Genomic DNA, 26,114 nt, shown 5'->3' with positions numbered 1-26,114 from the left:
AAAATTTATTTGACTGATATGTTTTTACTTATTATTCAAGAAAATCATAGCAAACCTCTTCAAAGAGAAATAAGCGAAAAAAAAAAAACAAGAGAAACCCCCTCGGATAAATCACACAGAATTCGGAAATACGTCGGCTAAACGTGCCTGACAAAACTTCAGAGTTTGAGCACACTTGTCGGAGCACCGACATTTGATTCGCTGTGTAGATAAAAATTAATAGATCACATATGGATTTGGAGATATTTAAACTTATTGCTTTTTATTAACAATTCACGATGTAAAATCGATTTAAACTAAATTATATTGTTTTAAATTAAACTTATCGTCTAAACTATCCCTAAACTAAACGCATCATTGTTTTCTCGGTGATGAGTATTGCCTTATTTCTTGTTGGGCGTCAAGGAGAAACCGAGAGGTTGTTGAAACGGCACGTGGTGGTATTGAAGGAAGTGGAAGGGCAGGGCGATTTGTTGAATCCGCGTTACCATTTGTAGCGAATTGGTCGACGCCTGTGTTTGCATATCCGACGCTGGCGACTGGTTAGCCGTTTCAGCGGTCTCCTCAACGTTGATGTGAAATTTGGGATTTGTCTTTGGCGGTATGGATACTTCAATGTTTTGGCTCTCTTGGGTCGCGGGCTCCTGGGAACGTAGCTGACCCTGGATTTGTTGATGTTGTTGTTGAAATTGAGTTTGTTGCTGCTGTTGGTATTGACTTTGTTGCTGTTGATGATATTGAGCTTGTTGCTGTTGTTGGAATTGAGCTTGTTGCTGTTGCTGGAATTGAGCTTGTTGCTGTTGTTGATGCTGCTGTTGGCGTATTAGCTCGCCACGAATCGCTTGAGCCTGTCTGGTTTGCTGCTGGGTTTCCTGAGTTTCTTCACTTTGCAGTTTGCTTAATCTCGGCTTATGGTTTGAGGGAAACACAGACAGGTCGTGCGAGTGTTGACTGTATGACTCAATTTCTTGACTATGCTGTTCCAGACCCTTGTGTTCGTGATCAATAAAATCGTCGTCATTGTTCTTGGTGTGGTCCGAGTGCTGGGAACGCTCAAACTTGTAGGGCTCCTTTGAGTGTATGTACACTGGAACCTTTTTCTCGACCTCAACTCTATACGGAGCCGGCACGTATTTTTCCACCTCATATGGAACTGGTTTCTCAACATGTATTGGAACTTTTACTTCGACTGGGTAAGGAACGGGTTTGACAACGGCATAGGGCTTGGGCACAGCTACCAGCTTATTGACGATTTTCTCAACGGCATACGGTTTGGGAACGTGTACGATTTTCTCCACCACCTTCTCGACGGGCACGTGGACAACTTTTTCCACCGGATATGGGACCTTCTTCTCCACGATCTTTTCGACGGGTACGTGAACAATCTTCTCCACAATTCGCTCCACCGGATACGGTTTTGGGATGTGGATTATTTTTTCCACAATTTTTTCTACAGGCACGTGGACAATTTTTTCCACGATTTTTTCTACCGGATATGGAACCTTTTTCTCTACAATTTTCTCCACGGCATATGGCTTAGGGACATGAACCAGTTTCTCAACCGGCACTTTAATGATTTTTTCCACCGGATACGGCTTGGGGACATGCACGACTTTTTCAACTAACTTCTCGACGGGTACGTGGACGATTTTCTCCACGGGGTATGGTTCGGGAATTTTCTTTATAATCTCCTTGATGTGATTGTGATGGTGGTGGTGATGATGGTGTTTAACTTTAATTTTTTTGTGCTTCTCGTGTTTTTCCTCCTCAGAGTGGAAATGTTGAGTTTCTTGAGTTATTGGATCGGAAAATTGTTGTTCCGCTTGAATTTCTAATTGTTCGGTAGCCTCTGGCGTTTGAGTATCAGCTTGGGGACCGGCAAGTTGTTCTTCGTCCTTTTCGATAATGTGCTCGTGCGTCTCTTCGTATGTATGGAAGACCTTGACCTCATCTGGTTGAGTATTTTGCTGAGCTGGCTGGGAATTATGGATGGGCTTCTTGTGTCTTGGCTGAACCTTTAGCAGGATGTGTTTCTTGCGGCGATTGATGGGCTTCAGTATGGCTGTGTGTCCATGTTTGTGTGAGCCCCTTTTGCCGGGCTCTATATTGCTGTTCGGGTCGGGATGAATCTTAAACTCGACTTTACCCGATTCTTGTGCATGCAGATCGGGACTGGTCGATTCCGACTGTTGTTCCTCATAGTTGTGGTGATGTATTGAGTATTCGTTTTCCTCGGTATCATCCGCCCTTCCTGTCCTGGCAAAAGTAATACTTCCAAATAACAGTACAACCAGCAGCACCGGAATGCCCAATTGCTGTAAGAAGAACAAGTTTTACCAATTACACAATGCTATCAATTGTATCTCCTGAATGCTGAAAGATTGTATGGCTATGTCAACAAAAGTACTCTTCTGTGACTAATAATTTACAATTATTCGGGTTCCTCAGCCGAGAGACTGCATAATATTCCAAAAAAGACGTGTCTTTTATTTTCATCCCAGAGATGTCTCTGCTCAAGAATAGAAAGACCAACACTTACGTTGGAAATACAGCGACGAAACAATAGGAAACGGTGCAAACTTACACCACATCGAGGAGATAAATAAGAAATTGGAATATAATGGGACTCTTATCTCACATTTTATAAAATATATGATTATTCAAAATGTTGACATTTTGTGGGGGAGGTCCGGAAGAAGTGGACCGATTCCGCCCATCTGCACACTAGATCTTGTGTTGTTAGAAATATACGAATGTGACAACTTTGAAAAGATTCGGATATTCATTTCGCCTTTACGAGGGCATGGTGCTGTCAGTTTTTCATTCCAGATCTTGTGTTAGTAGAGGTATTGGAATGTACGAATGGTAGTACTATTTTACTACTCTGTTCTCATTTCTACCACTTTCGTTACGGGTTCTGGGCAAACGATTAGATCTGCTCGGCTTTTACATTGCTTCTATTCTTGTTATTATGGATCGAATCAACCTAAAAGACATAATTTTTTATACACTCCACCATACTATGGAGGGTATATTAACTTTGTCATTCCGTTTGTAACTCCTCGAAATACTCATGTCAGACCCAACAAAGTATATATATTCTTGATCAGCGAAAAATTCTAAGTCGATTTAGTCAGTTTCGAACGATTTGAGATAGAAGGCTACAATTTTGCACACGTGTTTATTTTTCCAGTAGGCAGGTTAGGTTCGTAACTGGGCCATGTAGGTCCACGTTTTCATATAGCCCCCATATAACGGTACCTCCCGATATTCGGTATTTTAATGATTTTAGCGACATTATTTCAACTTTGGTATTTAAAGTTCGAAATGGATACTACAGCCTATGACAGAAAATTATCTGTGCAAGTTTACGTCTTCGTATAGCCCCCAATAACAGTACCTCCCAATATTCGGTATTTTGATGATTGTTCAAAGACATAGAAGTATAAATATGGGACAAGACAGAGTCAAAATATTGTCACATGGTGTAAATACCTCTGTTGTTACGATATCATAACAACATAATCACCAATGTTAAGTTGTTTTAACAGCAAATGCAATATTCAAACGTCAGTGAAATGCAATTTTTAATTCAAATTTTTGGTTTACAGAAAATTTTATTCTTAAAATTGCTCTATAAATATAATTTTTATGCTAACTTGTCACTATTGTGAGCATATATATCTATATATTTTTCACATTAACTATTTTTCCATTATGCATTTTGTCCAGTCTTTAAGCATGTCCAGGTCTTCGTATAGGCCCCATATATCAGTATCTCCCTTAATTCGGTATTTTGACGAGTTTAGGTACAATACCCACGGAAATTGTTTGAGATGTCGTATTTGACGTTCGTAATGGATGCTATAGCCTGTGACAGAAAATTGTCTATTCTGGTCCAGGTCTTCGCACAGCTCCAATATAAAATTTTTTAAGGATTCTATTTTTTGAAAATTTCCAAATTCGTTCCAAATGGTGGAGGGTATTCAAAGTTCGATCCTGCCGAACTTACTGCTTTTTAACTTGTTCCATATTAAAAATAACATAATGAAATAAGTACCGACATATAATCGACGTTATCTAACAACCCTTAAAAATTTATTTTTTTTATTCAACAGACCTCGCAATTGATTAAAGCATTTGAAAATTTGCCTCGTAAGTGCTGGGATCTAAAAGAGGATATCTGTTACTGACTTAGTATATGTAATTCTGTGGAAATCACTCCAACCTTCGAACGAATTGAAGTAGGTTGATAAGATTTTACTCAGATGTGTGTTTGGTCTGCAGGACTTTTGGTATTGAAAATGGGCTATATAGGTCAACGTTAAGATATAGCTTCCCTATGACTCTACCTCCCAATATTCGATATTTTTATGATTTTAGCGACATTGTTGACCGGAATTGTTTCAAATTTTGTAATGGGTCCTACAGCTTGGGACAGAAAATTGGCTATGCAGGCCCAGATCTTCGTGTAGCACCCTTATAACGGTACCTCCCCATATTCGGTATTTTGATTATTTTTATTCACCGGAAGTGTTTCAAATTTCGTATTTGAAGTTGCTAATGGGTACTACAACCAGTGACAGAAAACTGACTATGCAGGTCCATTTATTCGTATAGCCCCCATATAACGGTACCTCCTTATATTCGCTATTTTGTATGTTTGTGCGACATTATGCAACGGAAGTTTCGTATTTGAATATTGTAATGGCCTATAAAAAATTGCTTTTGCACATCCACATTTTCATATAGACCCCAATATAACGGTTACTCCCTACATTCTGTATTCTTAAGATTAAGTTAACGGATTATTTTTATTTCCGGCCGAACTTACTGCTTTTTTACTTGTTTTGTTTCAGATTTGTACATGAACAAACCGACAACACTTTGGATAAGTAAAAAAATGTTTTTTTCTAAAATAATTTTTAAAAAATGTTAAGAAAATTAATAGAAGGTGTCACGATGTTAAGTTAATACCAAAAATTACGGCTCCGAATGACGACATTTGACAGCTTCCGTTATGTTTTTGTGCATTCAACAAGATGAATTTTACTGGAACTGTATTATTGTGGAGAAACGAATACAATGGCTAAGATGGATGTGACGAAATAGGCCATTTCATTTCAAGACAGGGGTTTCTAATTGAAGCTTCTATGCTTTATAGTACAGTCACAAATTCGTATTCGAAAGCATCACTATTCAAGTCTACATTTTTGCCAACATTCAGAACGTATTTTCCCACCTACATCGACCAAAGCATGCGATAACATGCAAATTTTCGAGTTTCAAAAAAAAAAAACTTTGATTTTCCTAATGTCACGACTTTTTTAAAGGGTTCTCAAAAATGTTATTTCATAGAAACCTTCTCACTGCAATTAGAGACAACTGAAGGAAATTTCAAGTCAAATCGGGCCAGCCGCTCTCATTTGCAGAGCTACTATACATTTTTTACACTATTTATAAGCATATAATTACTCATTCAGACCTCAGTTTTCATTTTCGTCCCTAAGATACCGATAAATTTCGTTAATTGCCGAAATTTAAATTGAATTTGGTGTAATCGATCAACGTCGTAACTAAATCTAGCCATCAGAATTACGAATCCATAGTAACATGATTCCAAAATTCTTATTTTTGTTTCCATGTTTTGAACCAAATGACCGAAAATATGAATAAAAATTAATAGAAAACAAGTAAAAAAGCTTTAAGTTCGGCCGGGCCGAACTTTAAATATCCTCCACCATTTGGAACGAATTTGGCAATTCTCAAAAACAATAAAACAATAAAAATTACAATATTCAAATAATGTAGCTAAAATCATCAAAATAACTGTTTGGGTTATTGAAAATTCCATGTGGACTTACAGCCTTTCGTTTGGAATTTTTGCGAAAGAAAATATATTTTGGGTTTTTGTAGTGCATGTTTTTTCCGTGAATGACAAACACAATAAAGCTTTTCCCCCTTGGTTTTTTGGTTTTTGTAACGAAAAAATACAAACGAATATGTCAGAAAAAAAAAAACGATAGGAGGAGACCCATACTTTTAAACAGAAATTGGCAGAATCTCGCCAAAATTGTATGTGTAGGACCATATTCTTTAAATGTTTTTTTGAGATTTTTCAATTTTATTTTACAAATTTGTCATAAATTTTGAATTTATTCGGGTTGCCACCATTAGCACAACTCCTAATAAAATCAACAAAATAATGGTCATGGAAACCCTCATATATCAAAGATTTTCGGAAATGGACGAGAGTTTTTAAAATTTTTATAAAAACCCATATTAAAACGAATAAGTTTGAATACGAACAATTCGAGTGAAAGTAACTTTTTTTACAAAAACAGGCTGTTAGTAGAACTCGTTTGTAGAAAAATAGTCCCGAAGGAGCTTCGGGTTTTAAGACCAAACTTTGTTGGGGCCTTTATAAGAAGTTTTGACCATATTTAAATGAAAATCCTATAGCTTGGGATATATTTCGCAACAAGATAGATATTTAAAATTTGTAAGAGATTTTTGGTTTACAGCCAGAATCATTGGTACAGAAAATGGAATACATCGGTGCACTTCTTTTTTGCTGATTCAACATAAATCAGATATGCTCTTTTACTAATATACGAATAAGCTGTTACAAATCCAACAAAATTTTAATATGGTAATCAGCTCAATAAATACTATCTAATAGGTGATGATAATTTCTTCTTTTCCCATAAATTTGATAGAAAGGTCCAGATGCTTTTAAATATGATCCGGGTATTTTTTAAGCTAGATAGAACTTTTAATTGTAAAAAGTAACACAAAAAATTAAATTTTGATGAAACTTTTTTCTTTGTTTCAGTATACTCTGACAAATCATCATGAATAGACTAACGCTTGAACATCGCTACGAAATTATCCAAATTTACTTTGAAAATCTAGCTCTAGAGCAGTTGGCAAATGACCCGTTGTTTTATGGCAAAATTGTGTTCAGCGATGGGGCGCATTTTTGGCTTAACGGGATTGTTTATAAGCAAAATTGCCGCATATGGAGTAAGACCAATTCACAAGAGACCCTACAGACTCCATTGCATCCAGAAAAATGCACCCTATGGTGCGGTTTTCACGCTGGTGGCATCATCGGACCTTATTTCTTCAAAAATGAGGCCGGAGCTCGCTTTAAGGTCAATGGGGATCGTTACCGCACCATGATCAATGCTTTTTTTGTTTAAAAATATGGATGACATTGATCCGGAGGAGATGTGGTTTCAACAGGATGGCGCTACGTGCCATACTGCGAACGCAACCATCGACTTATTGAAATGAAAATTTGGTGATAAGTTGATTTCGAGAAGTGGACCTGTCAATTAGCCTTCAAGGTCGTGCGATTTGACACCTCTCGATTATTTCCTGTGGGGCTACGTGAAGTTACTGGTTTATGCTAATAAACCAGCAATAATTGACGCCTTGGAGGCCAGAATTGTTCGTGTTATTCGTGACATACGGCCAGCAGTGCTCGAAAAAGTTGCCAAAAATTGAAAGTCCAGAATGCACTTCGTCAAGAAGACCCGCGGTGCCCATATATTCAAATGTTAATGTCACGTATTGATCTTTCGAATAAAAAAATTTAAATTGAAAATAAAAAATTTTAAATTTAATTTTTTGTTTTATTCTTTACAATTTCAAGTTCTATCGGGCTTAAAAAACACCCTAGTATGCCATGCAATTGACAACATTTTTATTAGATCGCCTCCCGGGTGACCTATTCATACACCATTTTCTCCCTCTCTTTCTCTTACGCACTAGGCCGTAGGCTTGTTTGTTGCAAAATGGTCAGGCTTAATCCCTTTATTGTTGTTTTTATAAAAAAAAGTTAGTTTTGTCTTTTGATCCAGGTGGAGAGAGAATATGTGTGCCTTTTCGTACGACGCTGCTCATAGCTGGTCTATATTTTCATTTGTCTGTGACTAGGCTAAGTAGGTCAAGATTCATTTTAATAAATGGTTCTTATAGCGTTGCCTAAAATCCAACGTACTCGGTCGACATTCTTCACCACAGTATGCAGGTAATTGAACCACATGGATTTATATCAATGCTACCCAATTACTTCGATCGTGCAAAATTACATTGACAGTTCAACAATGTTTTTTATTTTGTGTGTTGAAAATAGTCGGTAGATTTTAAGGTATAAATCTGGCATATTTTGTTATGACCCCCAACAAACTGCGGAATTTATCACATTTACATATCACCAATGCTATTTTGCTTATACTTGTGTATGCATATTGACCACTCAACATATGGCTATTGGAAAATTTGATCAATTCGATTTCAGTTACCACTTTTCACTTCAACTGTCCATATTTGTAATGAAAATGACACCTGCTAATTTCCTAAATGCTCGGATTTGATTTCGCCGCACAATCTATTTCGATCACACTTTTCCTTTTGCCAACTCACAACACTTCCGAAAAGAAATATTGAACAGCTCACCAGTTGTGTCATGGTATCCTTGTTTCGAATCAGATACAATGATGACGTTCTAAAACTGAATTTGTATTCCGTCTGAAGTAATCCTTGGTTGTGCCTCCGAAATGCACCAAATTTAAGAGGTGTTTAGTTTAGACTGCCGTTGTGCATGGATATGACTCTATATTTATAACTATTGCAGGCATTTAGGCATTTTGGTTTCCTCCTTTTCGCTTCACATGCTTTCAACTCTCATTTTTCAAAGCGTTCATGTATGGAGGGGTACCGATTCGCGCCGGCCCAAGCATATTCGAATATGTTGCGGCATAAATGTAGAACAATTAATTTTGCGTCAAATATCTTTTGGATTTCATTTAAAGCGTATCATACCCATCGTCGCTCAGACGTTGTGGCCCCTCGAGAGATTGGTTGATTTTATTATTTGAGTAATTACCACTGATTATGTGTGTGTGGGTGTGTGTGTGTGTTGATCAAGTGCAAGGTAAAGCTATTCACTTTGGGCTGGGACCTGTTAGTTTCCACCTTCGTTGAAAGTCGCTGATCAGATCGCGTGCCGCAGCATTGTAATACAAAAAAGACCTATCACATACACTTGTGTGTGTGTGTGCGTTTGTATGTATGTGTCTGTTAAAGAAAAGATGCAATACAGATTGTAATTACAAACAACGTACATTAAAATTTGCGAAATAAAGAAAAAATAAAACCAAAATGTTATATAAGCTCGTAATTTAGAAATCAGTGATTCCAAGTCGGATTTTTTAACAATTCATTCAAGTTCCTTGGATAGATTTACTACTTGGCCAGACAAAAAAAAAAAAGGACTAGACAAATGGACCAATGGACTTGGGTCACCAAATGATGCGATCTTACAGCCAGAGACAGAGGACTGTTTCAGACATCTACCTTAGCTTCTCTATGCGGATCCTTTCCCCAATGTATTACATATTTTCTAGTAAAGATTGTCATAATTCCAAATAACTCATTCCAAATTACCGATTACAAAGATATTTGCTGCAGATGAAAATGGAGATAAAATAGACACTACCCTTACTTAGGTACTAAAGCGCAAGATCGAAAATGTACACCCTAGTAACGCCCTGCACGCCGACAACTAAATTACGCATTTGCGAATATTCCTTATTTTATAACCATTCCTTTCGATCGCTTATAACCGGACTAGACCGAAAAGTCTATACATAATGACGAAAAAAAGGAAATATGTCTGTCATCTGGGGAAGCAATAGGCTCATATATGACACACTGACAAGAGCGTAGTTAAACACATTCAAACATAAGAACCTGTGGGACAGTTAAAGCTTAAAGTGTTGAAGAAATGTTGATGGAAATATTGCTGCAGCATTTACGGGACAATGAAAACTACGAATGCTGAATATCATACACAATTCTTAATACAACCAATAGACATTTATGTAGAAACTAATTGAACGACCTAGTTTCTCTTGAGAGAAGAGATAGACCGACCAGTACGGTATACTAGAACTCTTCATAATTATTTCGGGCTCAAAAATTATTATTTAATCTCTCTCTCCCTCTCTCTCTCACACAGATGAATGTTGTACTTGTATTTTGAAACGCGTGGTTGTTATTTGGATTGCGATTCTTTTTATACCCGACACCACACTGTGGTACAGGGTATTATGTCTTTTTGCATTTGTTTGTAACATGGAGAAGGAAGCGATGATCTTTTGTTGATCAGTCATTGAATTACATTCTGAATCAATTTATGCATGTCCGCCCGCCTGTCCATGTATTTTTGTAAACAAAGTACACAACTGCTTTGTTTGGCCCAAAGACGAACGCTATTGGTAATCGGATCAGATTTGGATATAACTCCCATATATTGTGTCGTCCGATTTTATAAGTATTGTGCACCAAATGCGCAATATCAGTCCGAATCAAATTAATTTTAGCAGACATGGCCAGGTTAGGTCCAGAAGTATGTTTGTCAATGTTGGTGAATATCGGTTCAGATTTAGATATAGCTCTCATAAGTATTTTCGCCCGGTTTCAATTCTATTGTGCGCCATATATGTATTATTTGATTTTGGAACACCTGATCGAATTAATAACGGAAACATGTACTTAAAATTTGGTGAGAATCGGTTCAGATATAGCAATAGCTCCCATATATATGTTTCATCCGTTTTGGGGTTAAAGTTCCCAACATTCGTAATAGCACTTCACAACTGTGGTATTTGGTGCCAGATATCAGATACATCTCAGAAATACCTATGCCAACATTTTATCGAGATCGGCTCCCATATATATCTATGTCCGATTTTACGTTTATTATGCACCAAATGGTTAATATTAGGCCTAATAGAAAGGATTTTGGCACATATGACCTAATTCATCCAAAAAACGAGAATAAACAATTTTGTGAAAATCGCTTCAGATGTAGCCAAGCTCCTATGTATATATTCGTTCGATTTGAAGTATATATATATATATATATATATATATATATATATATATATATATATATATATATATATATATATATATATATATATATATATTATATATATATATAAATGTAAGTTGTGTTAGTTACTACGCTTATAACCGCTGGATTAATTTTAACGATTCACACAAATTCGGAGTTGTCTACTCTCCGAAAAGGATAATATCCAAAACATTGTGATATATTAACATTTTCATTTTGACTTTTCAAATGTACAATAGTAATGTTTTATTTTGCATGATTTTTTCCATTTTGACTTACTTTTTTCTAATGTACATTTGTAGTGTTTTTTTATATTTTATTTTTGAATTCGAATGTTTATACCAATTTATTTAATTGACTTGATTTCTTGAGAACTGAAATTGATGGCGGATTACATGGAAGTGTAGTAGCGAATTATGTGGTGGCGAAACGGAATAGATGATATCGAAATAATTTAACGCGGTCACACCAAAGTTAAAAGATAATTACTTTTTCTGAATCGCTGAAAAATCATGAAAAAGAGATCTCATTGCAAAAATCAAAAAAAAAACATTTTCAATGGAATCGAATTTTAAAGTAATAGTACATTCTATTGACAAACTTTGTAAGGAAGGATCTTAAAACATTTGCTGTAAAAAATCAGCGAAAAAGTTGAAGACTTTTTCAATTTGTTATTCTTTTTTTTGTCAATTTTTTTTTTGTGAACAAAATAATTTTTAATAATTTTTCACTAAAAAAATTGAATAAGTGCGAAATAGGATGTTAACTGACATCTACCTTTCAACTCCAGGGCCTACATCGTGGGTTAGCTGGAAGATGCGAACACGTTTAAACAAACAAAAATGACCGAAAAAGCTTAATGGGGCTCATTTCAAAGCGTGACAATGATCCGTCCAATGAGAGCTCAAAATGCAAAATTCTTTGGGAGAATAATAAGTAATATACCAATATTGAAATAAAAGGTGCAAAATAGTAGAGCGAATGGGACTTTTAGTAAGAAAAGGTTTTATATCCTTCCAGAAATTCTTCCCAAACATTCAAAATACCTAAAATCACTTTTGCAGGTCATTATATCGATCATAACTCATGGATAAGGGAACAACCCGATTTCATATTTATATAACCATCTATGATTTAAGTTATTTTTGGGGTCTTGGCCGGCCACTTTTTTCATTTTTTGGCCCTTATTTGACATTTTTGTTTCTAAGGGGGTAGATAACCTCTTCGCATAAAATTTGAAATTTTCAGAGTAGGGCCCATATTGGTATTGACCACATTCATCAATTGATTTGGCTAAAAAATTTTATTTATGCCACCCTGGGGTAGGGAACCATCATACAGATAATTGCCACATAGGAATTTATTTAAGTAAAGTCCCCACATTGGAGTATCCCCAAGTCCACTTTCACATCTAATGTGTGGTCAGAAAAGAAAATTTTGTATTCTATTGAATTTTTAACCCCCAAGAGAATATTGGTTGGGAACGTAGATTTGGGATGTGCATCCATATGAAATAAATTGTGGAAACATGAACAAATTACAAATATAAGAAAGTAGCACGGGACCGAATATTTGTTTAATCATCATTGAATTATCCTATGATTAAAATATGGACTTTAAGGGGTCTCCAACTTACAATTTAAATGGCAAATAAAATTAATTCCCATCTTATCATTCTGCCCTCAATTATGAGGTGGATAAAACTATTTTTACTTATTTAAATCACGCGAAATGCTATGACATGCTATATTGTTCTGCTATATTTTCGATTTGGCCTCTATTTGTCATCTTGGATTATAAGGGGTAGAAGAAAGTTTTCAATGTAGGTCGATGTTTCGGAGTAGTGCCCATATAAAGAAGGTACCTCCTAATTTAACCACATTTCAAAGAATTTGGCTAATAATGCGTATTAGGGGTGTGAAAATCTTACACTAAAATTTCAACATATCTACAAATTTTAGAATTTTTATCCATGTTATAATACCCTCTCAAGTCCACCTTTGGCGGACAAACAGACTGACATGGTTAGGGGGACTTATGAGGACTCTAATGCACAATCTAAGTTGCTAATGGGATTAAAAAAGTAATTAACTTTGGCTATTCTTAAATCATTCAGCCCTCAATTATGTAGTATACAAAATACAGCAAATTCCAAATTACTGCTCATTTGACTGGAAGATTTTGCTACGATTTTTACCATATTAAAAATTAATTTGATCCCTTATATGGCGATAAGATTGATATATACTTTTTAATAGATTTGTATAGCACATCCACACAGTTGAAGCCCACGGTTTAAATATTGAAGCCCACTGGTTAAAAATGGGTACAGGTATTTTAAAACACTTTAAATCGACCTGTACGTGAACACTTATATCAGTCATATCTGTGAATAATTATGCTTGGGAATATATGCATAATAGACAAAAACTACGGGCCGGCAACGCGGACCGGGCCAGCTAGTATATATATATATATATATATATATATATATATATATATATATATATATATATATATATATATATATATCAGCCGATTTTCTATCTAATTCAACCAAATCTGTATAATACACTCCATAACAAGGATTTCCGGTACAAGATATTGGGTACATCCTAAAATACCTTTCCCAAAGTTTTGTCGAGATCGGTTCAGATTTGGATTTGTCTCTCATATATATTTCTCTCTAATTTGATGTCAATAATATATCAAGGACGCTACTTTTTGTCAAAGAAAAAAAGAAAGTAGTTTCATCCGATTTTGTATCTAGGTATTCTGAAAGTCATAATATGCACTCCATAGCATCGATATTTGGCTCGATAACCTAAATTTACCTCAGTCAAGTTTGATGGAAATCGATTAAGATCTAGCTTCTATAGACTAGTTTTGACCTATTTCAAATTTAAAATTGCCAATATGAACGCTTATTTGCTACACGAGACTTTATAAAATAGTTAAAGTAGTGCTGGGTATCATAAAGCCGGCATCTCCCGACTTTTTTCTTTCCTTATTGGTTTAATTTTAATTTCTGACTCGACATCTCTATATGACGTTCGATGATAAAAGTCAATAACAAACTGTGCCCATCCCGGCACCTTATGCTTGAATGAATCTGCTGCTTCCTCAACAACACCAGCGAATCTATTTAGGACTAGTGTTTATATCAACCAATTTATCGGCATTGGTGGTGTGCGTGGCGATGAAATAAAATTAGCACAGCGTTTAAAAGAAAAGCCTAAGCAAATGTGTGAGCCTATGTCCATGAGCTAGTACAGGCATTGGTTCCGTTCGCAATTAATTTATGTTTGTGTTTCGGTTTCGGTTTCCTGATGATCGAGCCATTACCGTTTTGAGTAGACTCGAGTTTTGCGTTTAGATTGGTCTGGTTTTGTTTAATAATGTGCTATTTTCTTAACTTTTTATTTTTATTATTTGTGGAAATCCATTGCTATGCTATCTTGGTGTGATGGTTTTGTTGAGGAAGTCCTAACAAATTTAGACCAACAATGTCTGAAATTTCCTCCATATTATATAGTCTGTTCAGTAAATTAGTGCGATAACAAAAGCGATTTGTTTAATAATGTCGTCCTGCCGACTGTTTAACAGTTACCCCACAAAACGTCCAATGTCAAAAATGCACAAAATATTGACCACTGAGGTCATAAAGCTCACTCGATGCTTTTTACTAAAATAGCAATTTGTCAAAGAGTCTGGTTTCTTCCGGACGACTTTGCATCTGCCCAAAGGTAGAAGTTTTAATTTTCAGCTTTCACGGAAACAAATTTTGGCTTTAAAGTAAATTGTATATATCCAAAAAATGAATTAATCCCCTAAAAGCAAATATTTTTTCTTATTTCGAATAAATAGTACTTTTTGTTATTTTCTGGATATAGTTTGTTTATTTTTAGGTATGTAGGATTATATTATTGTCATTAAGAATCGGTAAAATAAGTTACTCTAGCGTTTTTCACAAAATGAGTTATGTTTATCTCAGGTAAGGGCTTTTTGTCAAATAATTTGGAATTACTTGGCTAAAACATGGATATTTTTTTTAATTTTTTTATCTGTATGTGCTCTCGACGAAATTGAAGAAGGTTACACCTATGTAGGTTATAGTGATGCTGAGGTCATCTAATATCCATAAAAATATATACAACCAGAGAAAAAAAAACAACTTAAAATCAAGAAAACCTATGTCGAATCAAGATGATAATGAATGATACTGTCAAGTCAAGCAATGTAGAAAATTCTTCTTTTGAAGCAATGAGCAATATTGATTTTAAAATGCTAAGTTTTAATATGGAAACAAATTACATTTACATTGTTCGGCGTTGAACAAATATCAAATAAATGGTGAATTAATATTGACTTCTCTTTGAATTTAAAATTGAATTGATTGAAAATTGAATCAATGTGAAATTTTTATTCACGTACCTTTTTAGTAAGGGAAAACTTCGATCACAATGTCTATACCATTAACTAAACTTAGTTTCAATGACATTTTTCCAAGCGTCCACAAAACACGATTTTCACAAACTACTGAAAAGTGAACCAAAACGCTATAAAATTTTTTTTAAAGTCTGCAATGTTGATTTAATAATAGGTGTGTCTGGTTACCGCCTGTTGACATAAAATATCTGCAAAAGATAGCGATTTGAGAGAATAGTTCATTCACTGAGAGTTTGCAAATTCTTGCAGAACAAATTTCTTCTCGAATCACTTGCAACTCTTCTTCTTCACCTTCCGGTGATTCATATATGGACAATACGGATTTAAAAACATATTTATGTTGGAAATCGCAAACCCAATTGTTTTGTTTTTTTGGCTTATTTTTAATTTCTGCATGATTAATCTCTGTTTATGACACACTATTTGCTTTGTTTTGACAAACCAGCTGATTGCCTGCGAGTTTTTGGAGTGATTCCGTCTGTTTACAGCTTTTTGCAAAAGAGAATAAAACTACCTTACTCTTTCTGAATGAAGTTGCTGGACAATTCCTGCAAGAAAAGTAACCAGACACACCTAATGTCTGCTATTAATTTAGGGCAGCGCTGCTCAAGAAAAAATATCTCTTTTCAGTCAAATCACTCTTTGCTTATTTAAATCAAGAACAAAACAGTGTTAAGTCATTATTTATACAAATATTTTTGATCCATTTACTTTATAAATTATTTCGTCAAACATTCATATTTAAAAACAATTCAATGGACTCGTAACTATAAAGAAGTACAGAATTTTAATTATCTCTTATTCCGGTCATTTTTCGGGTTTTGAGCAGGGCTGATTTAGGGTGGGTTCAATGTTGGTTCTATCTAATGACACGTTTATGTTAGAACTTTTTTACTTTAAGAGGATTTATTTGAATCTTAGGCAATGGATATGTGAATTTTAATCCAAGTCCAGTAGTTTAACACGTTTATATGTAAACATACTGTAATCCACGAAATAAGGCTGGAAATACATAAAGGGCATATTTGGCTGGCTTAAGTCATCGGCTGGCTTCTTCGTAAATGAACAAAGGAGTTTTAGGTTGACCTAGTTCGATTTTGGCCCTAGGCTCCTTTGTTCATTTCCGAAGAAGCCAGCCGATGACTTAAGCCAGCCAAATAAGCGCTTTATGTATTCCCAGCTTAAATCACGGTACAATAATACAGGTTACAGTGTTATTGTACAACAAACGTAACAACAACCACATAAAAATTTGTTTTTGTACGTAATACAAGTGTCACTGTTATATAGTATGTCCAAAAATGTATAGAAAACAATTAGTTTTCAATAAATTATTTTAATTTCAAAAATGTAAATTTTTTGAATTTGGATCATTAAATATATAATGCAGAAGATTATTTCTAAAAATATTTACTTTTATTTTATATCGCAACATTTTAAATTTGAAATCAGTGTTGGTTCTTTATAAAATATGAAAATGAATAGAAGTAATATTTAAAATAGAAAATCATCGGTTAAATGTAAAGGGTCTCCCAAGTAGGACGCAATTTTTAAATTTGGCGCCATCCGAAGTGTCATTGTTTGACATTTGAACAATTGTTATTGTTTGCTAGTAGGAGGTACAAGCGATGGTAAAAGAATACAGTCGCATCGTAATCGCACAAAATTTGAAATTTAAAAATTTGAATGAAAAGTTATTAAAATTCGTAAAAATTGTTGAAAAATGAGTATCATAATAATCTCCGATTAACATCGTATAACAAAACATATAAAAATATATTTATTTTTGAAAAAAAACAAAAAACATTTCAAAAAAAATCCTTGAGAAATTCACGAGAAGCAAGTGCATTTTCAACTTGTCGCTATGTAGCGTGGTTTTTGGGCCGAAGGAATCACTGAACTTTTATTTATAAAAATTAGGCTGGTCAATCGAAAACAGTCAATGATGTTCGGTATCGTGAAATGATAACCAGTTTTTTATACCCTCCACCATAGTATGGAGGGTATATTAGGTTTATCATTCCGTTTGTAACATATTTTAGACCCCACAAATGTATTGAAAATGGGCCATATAGGTTCACGTCTTCATATAGCCCCATTATAACGGTACCTCCCGATATGCGGTATTTTGATGATTTTAGCGACACTATTTACCGGAATTGTTTCGAAATTCACCGACTTTTTTTCTAAGTTTCGCATTTGAATATTGTAATGGCTTATGACAAAAGTTATCTATGCAGGTCCATGTCGTTGTATTGACCATAATATAACAGCTACATTCGGTATTTCTAAGATTTTAACAGAATTTTTAACGGATTTTATTGTTTTTGAGAATTGCCAAATTCGTTCCAAGTGGTGGAGGGTATTCATATTTCGGCCTGGCCGAACTTACAGCTTTTTTACTTGTTCTTACCTAGTATTGAAGAAATTAATGTGGATGACATGTGGTATAAACAAAACAGCGCCACATGTCATACAGGCGTCTGTGCCAGCAAAGTCGCGGCGACTATCTGCACGATATCTTGCCATACATAACCACATCATGCCTACTTTACAATATAATAAAGTTATAAGACTTTTTTTAGTATATGTGTTTTATTTAAGTTTTGAAAATTGTGTTCCAGTTGGGACACCCTTTATTTCAATGTAATTCCTCTGTTACATTATACATTTAATATTGAGCGATCTTATTTATTTTCCACCTTTTAAATTTGTCATTCCGTTTGTGACATCTCTAAATATCCTTCTTAGATCCCATAAAGTATATATATTCATGAACAGCATACAATTCTATGTTGATTTAATGGTGTCCATCTTTCTATCAGCCCCCATGATTTGACATAGAGTTTTAAAATTTAGCACAATAGTTTGTATTGTGTCTAGGATGGTTGGCATGGTTGCAAATGAGTTAACATCCTGATATTCCTTATTTTTATGAAATTTTTTACATTTTTCAATTCGGCTGGAATTTATAGGAGAACGACATATCGCCTTGAATGTTGTTGACTAAATCGCGGTTAAAAGCTTTGAAATTCACGTCATAGTTAACACTGGGGACTGTAGTCTTGGGAGTTATTATGTTCAATAATATCAGTTTATATTTTAAGCCATTGTCATTGTGGCATCTCAAATCTCATAGTGTGAACACTAACTAGGCAGTGTCAAATCAATTCTAGGCAAACATCTTCGTTTTTTCTGTCCTCCACCATACATAACATGGAGGGTATATTAAGTTCGTCATTCCGTTTGTAACTCTTCCAAATAATAATTTTAGACCTAACAAAGTATTCTTGATTAGTCTTTTGTATACAGGCAGGTCAAGTTCGGAGGTGGGCTATATCGGTCCACGATATCGTATGGTCCCCATATAACAATACCCCCGATATTCGGTATTTTGACGATTTTAGCGACCTTTTTAGACCGGAATTGTTTAAAATTTCGTATTTAAAGTATAAAGCTCGTAATGAGTCCTTCAACCCATGCCAGAAAATTGTCTATGCAGGTCCATGTCTTCGTATAGCCCACATAAGTGATATTTTTTGAAAAAAAAAAAAAAAAAAAAAAAAACGTAAAACGTAAAACGGAGCGAAAGTACGGTGTCTGAATATATTTTTTTCAAGATAATTCCATAAATTGACTGGCAGCATTGACTTCCATCATGAATGATAACGTGGCATCTACAAATCAATGGCTCAATAAGGATGGTTGCTCAACTTCAAAGAAACTATAAAATGCAATTCTAAGCTGGAGTTTTATTATACCAAATAGTCTTTTAAATATGCAACAGTTGGTTTTGTTTATTTTCAATTTATTTATTTTTTTTTTTCAACAAAACTCTTATGTTGAGGAACACCCGCGAAACAAGAATGGAATTTTAGGCTTATTCCACAAGATTGAATCTTAAATTGTAGGACAATACAGTTGGATCACATGTGAAATAATTTAAAATTATTGTTTTTTTATTCAAAATGTGTATGTGTTTTGACAGAATAAGAGCACCAAAAGAAAAAAATTGTATTTAGGGCTTAGCTTTATTCTACCTTCTGTAATTGTGCCATGGGCACTGCTTCCAATCGATTTTATTTCATTTTTTTTGATTGCCTGGCTTAACATGTTGGATTAATTTGTGCATGTGTGTACTCTTTTCAATTATATGAAAATTGTTGTGAAAATATTCAAATTCAGTTGTAATCAAAATGTGATTATGTCATGGGAATACATAATCACAGGAGCATGGTAGAAATACCAGGTAGCAACATAGGCGAATATTACAACAAAGCAACTTTTTTGGAAACTTGATATGTCAAATTTATAAGCAAAGCGAATTTACTTGACATATAAAATTTGAGGCAAATTGGTTTGCACCAATCAGAAAATTACATTTTGAAATACAAACAATTTTGTTTTCTTTTATTGAAATTGTAAACATTTTAGTTTTGCATAGAACTTGTAAGATTTTGCGAATTGTCATAGAAGATTTTAGTTAACTCTATCAACGTTGTGCGTATCATTTTTATCATAGTAAGCAATCTCCAAATCGGATATAAATGTGGGAAAAATGTTATTCGACTTCCCCAGGTACTAATGTGCATGGATATCTTAAGCTCATTGTAAACTTATTTTACATATCTCTCTTGTAGATCAGTTATCAATGGTCGTTGTGATGTGTGTTGTGAAATTTGGTTTCGGCTTTGTGACAAAATTCTGGCCGCCCGGACAAAAAACAAATCTAATTGCGGCTAGTTACCCTCCAAATAAGGCATATTTGGTGCAATCACAATTTTGGCAAACTACTCAACTCGATTTGTGCGATTCACATAAAAATTCAAAGAAAGTCTTTGGAGATTGTTGAATTCTATCCAGGATTCTAGGGTCTTTGTATTGGTAGAAACTTGTGTGTGGCTAATGGATATGGAATCCTAAATAAAATCGTACTTCGATTTCACTCTGGTCATTTGTTTAAAATATTCAAGCCATATAATGTTAATTGTTTTATGAGGACATCTAGGAGTTCGATTCTTATGTCTTAAAATAATGTCAACTAAGGATCATTTTGGTGTAGCTACGTTTCAGCTAACGTTTTAGTCGTATTTTCAGCAGAATCATGGAAAATGTTTAACAATATCCGTGCTCTGATAGAGCGTAAAAACGTAGACTTACACCAATTTTCTCGATTAACTCTCAGTTGCCTTATCAAAATTTTCAAATCGCTCAAACCATGGTAGAAATACCAGGTAGCAACATAGGCGAAAATTACAACAAAGCAACTTTTTTGGAAACTTGATATGTCAAAGTTGTAGTTAGAGCGAATTGATTTGAAGTACAAAATTTGGGGCAAATTGTTTTTCCAATCAAAATATTGAATTAAGATTTGGAATCATTCACCTTTCACTGTTGAAGCCCGTACAAATAAGATGATGAAATTCCGTGTATCGGTTTATCTCCTATATGAAATTGATTCCCTGCTTCACTTATTTCAAATATCCACGAATTTTAGATCTCCATATTACCTATGCCTACGATATGTTGAATATACACTTTTTCCCTCATGCTCTATAAAAACGTAAAATCTCTATTTTCTATCAATAGCATTGTTAAAGCTTGAAATCATGCAACAATTTTCTTATGTGTAAATGAAGGCGAATTCAAATTACAAGAATTTTTTGACATATCAAATTGATACATGTTGGATTAATTTGTGCATGTGTGTACTCTTTTCAATTATATGAAAATTGTTGTGAAAATATTCAAATTCAGTTATAATCAAAATGTGATTATGTCATGGTAATACATAATCACAGGAGTTAGAACAAAGCTACCTACTTAATTCTGTCAAAACATATACACATTTTGTTAGTGTGTATGCATGAATGGTTTTGAATGAAAATAATTTGAAATTATTTCAAAGTTAGAAAATATAACAAGTCCAGAATCGGGCCGAACCGTTTGAAAATATGTCTATAAGTGCTAATATCTAGTATTCCAGCGGTATATTTTTTCTGTTATACCAAATTTCAAATGATAATATGATCTTTATATCGGTCTATATGGGAACCGGGAGTTGTAATGGCAATTTCTAATGGTATCCATTGTGAATCACAAATAACAAATGTGAAATAATTTCATTAAACAATGTGGGCTATGCGAAGACGTGAAAAAATGAGACATATAATCGAAATACGAAACATTGGAAGTTACAGTTATATGAGGTCTACACCAAAACCTGTATCTATATGGACAATTATTTGCGAGGATGTTCAGTACATACTGAGAATATTCTCAATTTACAGCGAATTCGCTTGCAAATCATAACATAAAAATGAATCTATGTGACCCAATTCCACGGACCACAAATACATATGAGCAACATTTTATTAACATGCTTCATTTTGTTCGGAGCTAATGTGAATTACACAGACGGACGGATATGGCCAAAACGACATTAAATTTTATGCAGCTTTTTGACAGTTGTCAATTTTTCACTGTTACCTGCATACAGCCAGTCTCCGATGCCTTGCGATATATACTTTTATTACCATATTTTTATACCCTCTGTCGTCATATGTCTATATATCATTTGATGATATGGCCAAAATGTGCCTCATCGAAATAACGGTTTTAGACCCAATGTTTCTTTGGACCAAATCCTTTGCAGGACATTTGGACTCGATCTAGGGATGTCCGTCTGGCTGGCTGGTGCGCATAATAACTCTCGAAGGGAGCATCCTATTTGGTTCAAAACTTGGTACATCGTAATATTATTGTCAAACTTAGATAGGAAAAATCTGTCCACTTCTTCTAGTGCCTCTCCTACAAAAGGTCAAAATTTTCAAAGAAAATATTTTTCCGTTAAGAATGAGAAATTATCATCCTGTTCTTTCTAACTTTGCAAATCCCAATATTATTCACAGTGCTAGGTCAGGTGTGAAAATGGACGAACCACTCCGTCAAGTACCACGCCCAAAAAAGGTCATAATTTCGAATAATTATAAATCTTATAAAATTTAAAATAAGAGTCCGATTGCCTTAAAATTTTACACATCCCACTATTTCTCCACTCGTGCTTCCTCCAAAACGCGAAATTTGCATCCTTTTCAAACTGGGAATATCACAATATTTCTATCAATACAAGATCTGTTGTGAAGATGGATCATGTCGGACCATTCGTTCTTGTACCTCCCTCACAAAGGGTCAAAATGTTGAATATGTATATCTCTCCTAAAATGCGAAGTAAGCATAAGTGGAATGATTTGGTCCAATATATCTTTTACCTCACGCCTATTTTGACAGTTTCCAAAAATTATCACATATCTCATATGAGGTGAAGGTCGGTATAGTCCAACTCCGGCACGTTTCTATATCTATAAAAGATGAAAATGTTTGTATATTTGATTGATTTTTGTTTGTAACTAATGGACTCAAAAGCCGCTAAAAGGATTTTTCGGAAATTTTCCATATATACTGCAAAATGGCCCGAAAGTTATATAGGCTATGTATGAAATGCCACTTCGATCTGGAGATAAAGCATCAGAATCGGATGTACCTCCCAAACATTTAGATTTTATATGCACATATCTATTGATCGATTATAGACACAGTCTCTAAATTTGGAATGTGCTACGCAATTTGGAACAAAAATAAGTTTGCCAAATTAATGCCGAATTATATTGAAATCGGAGAAAGCTCCCATATATATTTTCGGACGATTTCCTGTATTAGATGCATCAAACACGCTGTGTATGTCAAATTTCAATAACAATTGCAATGTGTAATGGAATTGGTCAAAATATTTAGGTGCCAAATTATATTGAAATCGGTGCAGACTTGGATAAAGCTCCCATATATATATTTTCGGACGATTTCCTGTATTTGATGCACCAAACACCCCCCAATTGCAATGAAATTTGGAATGTAAGATGGAGTTTGGCCTAAAAATGTATTTGTCAAATTATGTTTAATTCGGTTCTGATTTGGATATAGCTCCCATATAATTTCGGCCGATTTCATGTGTTTGTTGCACCAAACACGCTATGTATCTCTAATTTCAATGAAATTAAGAATGGGTAACGAAATTTGAAACAAACATAAATTTCTGATTTGGATATAGCCCCCATATATATTTTCGGCCGATACATGTATATTATGCATCAAACACGATAAGTATGACAGATTCCAATGAAATTGGGAGCAATTTACGAAATTTGGCAGAAATGAGGAAAAATTTTTTTTTTTTTGTACCAGACAAAACCAACTTACATTGTTATGTTTTTTCGTTGAGGTAAAACGAAAGCATAACAAGTGGAGAAAGATGTAAATGTTGATAAGGGCGGTTGTAAGATTTAGAAGATTTTTCAAAGAATTAGTTTTTTTTTAGTTTTATATAATTATTTGGATCCTCTTCTATTGAGCTACGATCTTGTCACTTGGGTAAAAAGGTTTTTTGTCATAGGAGTTATTTTAAAATTACCTCGGGGAGAATATCCCAGGCAAAAAACAAGGGAACTGATGAGGATTGGTGGCTCTTTCCGAACACGCTATGTATGTCAAATTTCAATGAAGCTTGGAATGTGTGACGGAATCTAGCTAAGTAGGCTAACAATAAAAAAATAACATAACAACTTACAGCCTGTTTTTGCAACATTCTTGTTTCCTTTCGTTTGTAATTTTAGCGAAAGAAAATATATTTTGGGTTTTTGTAGTGCAGGTTTGTTTCTGTGAGTGACAAACACAATAAAGCTTTTTCGCCTTGTATTTTTGGTTTATGTAACGAAAAAGAAAGACTTAAAGTCGGGCGGGGCTGACTTTATGATACCCTACACCACTTTGGATATTTATTAGAGCTTCACATAACAATTAAAAGTTTTGTGGAATAATTAAATCATGCAAACTATGATTATAATTTTGCCGAAGAATTTGTATCTTTTCAATTGGGGCTTGTATTGTTCATTTGGTGCACAATTAACTTGAAATCGGATAAAGATATATATGGGAGCTATATACAAATCTGAACCGATCTCGATAAAATTTGGCATAGATATTTCTGAGCAGTATTTGATATATGACCCTGAATATCGTTGTTACGGAGTGCACTGAAAGAAAAATGCTTCGTTTTATCAATGAACCGGTTTCGTTAATTTTTTTTCATTGATGCAATGAAAAGCTACATTAATATAATAATTTTTTTGTTCATGCAATGAAAACTTACGTTGCTTTTAAATTCAATGATTTTTGGTTCCATTGAATATATTAATGTTACGAAACTACTTACTTTTACAAAATTCAGTAAAAAATGTGAATATAGAAAGATATTATACAAAATAGCGCTGTCTTATACAAACAAATACGCAACTAAATTAGTGGGAAATTTGTGATAATTGTTATATTTAAATTTGTGCTCCAATTTTATGAAGCAGTTTTATGAAATGGATGAAACGTTAGGTAATGGAGTTAGTTCTTAGACCAAACAGATGATACATCGAAAATTATATCAATTGGACAATAAAGGCGATCTGCATTTTGTTCATAAAAATACATGGGCAGACGGTCAGACTTGCTAACATGTATAAACCGACTCATAACGTGATTTTATAAAGAACATCCAAAAAGTAGGGTTTATCTCGCGTATTCCTACCTGTTACAAACAAATGCACAACGACAAATTTCACTGAATCAAGGAAGAATCTTCATTATATTAATAAACAAGTTCATTAATTTTACATTAATGAAACTCAATGGAACTTTTTTCATTTATTCAATGAACCTCTACGTTGGTTCAAAATCAATAACAAATTTCGTTAACGGAACGTAGGATTTCATTTATAGTATGAAGCTTTTTCTTTCAGTGTACGGCTGTGGGGAACAAATATAACAAATCGGATGAACGATTTCTATGTGAGCTATGGTTATATCTGAACCGATCTTCACGAAATTAGATGTACTAGCTTCTAGACTAAATCCGGTCGCAAGTGCCACATTCCATCCCATTTGGTCTAATATTACACGTTTGGTGCACAATAAAAAGCAAATCGGACGAAATTATATATGAGAGCTATATCCAAATCTGTCCCGATCTGGATAAAATTTAGCAAAGTTATTTCTGACCTGTATTCGATATATTTCCCCAAGTATTGTAGTTATAGAGTGCATATTACGGGTGCGGGGGACAAAAATAAAAAATCGGTTAAACAATATATATGGGAGCTATAGCTATATCTGAACTGATTTCGATTAAATTTGGCATATATATATATATATATATATATATATATATATATATATATATATATATATATATATATTCGTCCGATTTGCTTTTTTGTGCACCAAATGTGTAATATCAGCCAAAATAGGTCTGAAAAAATGTATGCCAAATTTAATCGAAATCTGTTCAGATATAGCTATAGCTCCCATATATATTGTTTAACCGATTTTTTATTTTTGTCCCCCGCACCCGTAATATATATATATATCTTCAATTTCAATAGGGTTCGTCCTTGGGCCAAGCAAATGACTTGTGTAAAATTTCATCTCAATCGAATAACAAATGCGAACTACAAAGTACATGGACAGACCGACAGACGGACGGACATGCATAAATCGACTCAAAATGTGATTCTATGCTGATCACCAAAAGGAACTATGGGTCTATCTCGTTTCCTATACCCTTACCACTATGTGGTGTAGGGTATAAATACAAAATGATAGGATTGGCCGTTTATTGCAGAATCTCACCAAA

General features: G+C 34.3%; 1 protein-coding gene and 1 long non-coding RNA gene across 3 annotated transcripts; one reads left to right on the top strand and one right to left on the bottom strand.

Moving 5' to 3' along the window:
* Positions 1–25,617, bottom strand: LOC131800376 (titin). 2 transcript variants are annotated; one of them, XM_059128208.1, is made up of 3 exons: positions 15,365–16,239; positions 8,467–9,087; positions 3–2,315 (listed from the first exon to the last, which is right to left on the bottom strand). In XM_059128208.1, the coding sequence occupies exons 2-3, from the start codon at positions 8,476–8,478 to the stop codon at positions 384–386; spliced, it is 1,944 nt and encodes a 647-aa protein (XP_058984191.1). In that variant the 5' UTR covers positions 8,479–9,087; positions 15,365–16,239; the 3' UTR covers positions 3–383. The 2 variants fall into 2 exon arrangements, with proteins under 2 accessions (XP_058984190.1, XP_058984191.1); XM_059128207.1 differs by lacking the exons at positions 8,467–9,087; positions 15,365–16,239 and adding an exon at positions 22,651–25,617 and having other exon boundaries at positions 1–2,315.
* Positions 16,818–20,324, top strand: LOC131804969 (uncharacterized). The gene is made up of 2 exons (XR_009343436.1): positions 16,818–19,957; positions 20,020–20,324. It is a non-coding gene; the product is annotated as an uncharacterized LOC131804969 (long non-coding RNA).
* Positions 25,618–26,114: the final 497 nt, after the last annotated feature.

This window comes from Musca domestica, unplaced genomic scaffold (assembly GCF_030504385.1).
Source record: "Musca domestica strain aabys unplaced genomic scaffold, Musca_domestica.polishedcontigs.V.1.1 5, whole genome shotgun sequence".
In the NCBI taxonomy this organism is placed as follows: Eukaryota; Metazoa; Arthropoda; class Insecta; order Diptera; family Muscidae; genus Musca; species Musca domestica.
Note: the sequence above shows the minus strand (reverse complement) of the source record. Positions and strands in the feature narration are given on the sequence as shown.

Bases quoted from the DNA above. Each gene is read 5' to 3' on its own strand.
- LOC131800376 (XM_059128207.1), bottom strand. From the start codon at position 22,695: ATGAGATATGTGATAATTTTTGGAAACTGTCAAAATAGGCGTGAG. The intron at 2,316-22,650 runs GTAAAAGATATA...TTCTTCTTACAG, and splicing joins ACTGTCAAAATAGGCGTGAG to CAATTGGGCATTCCGGTGCT.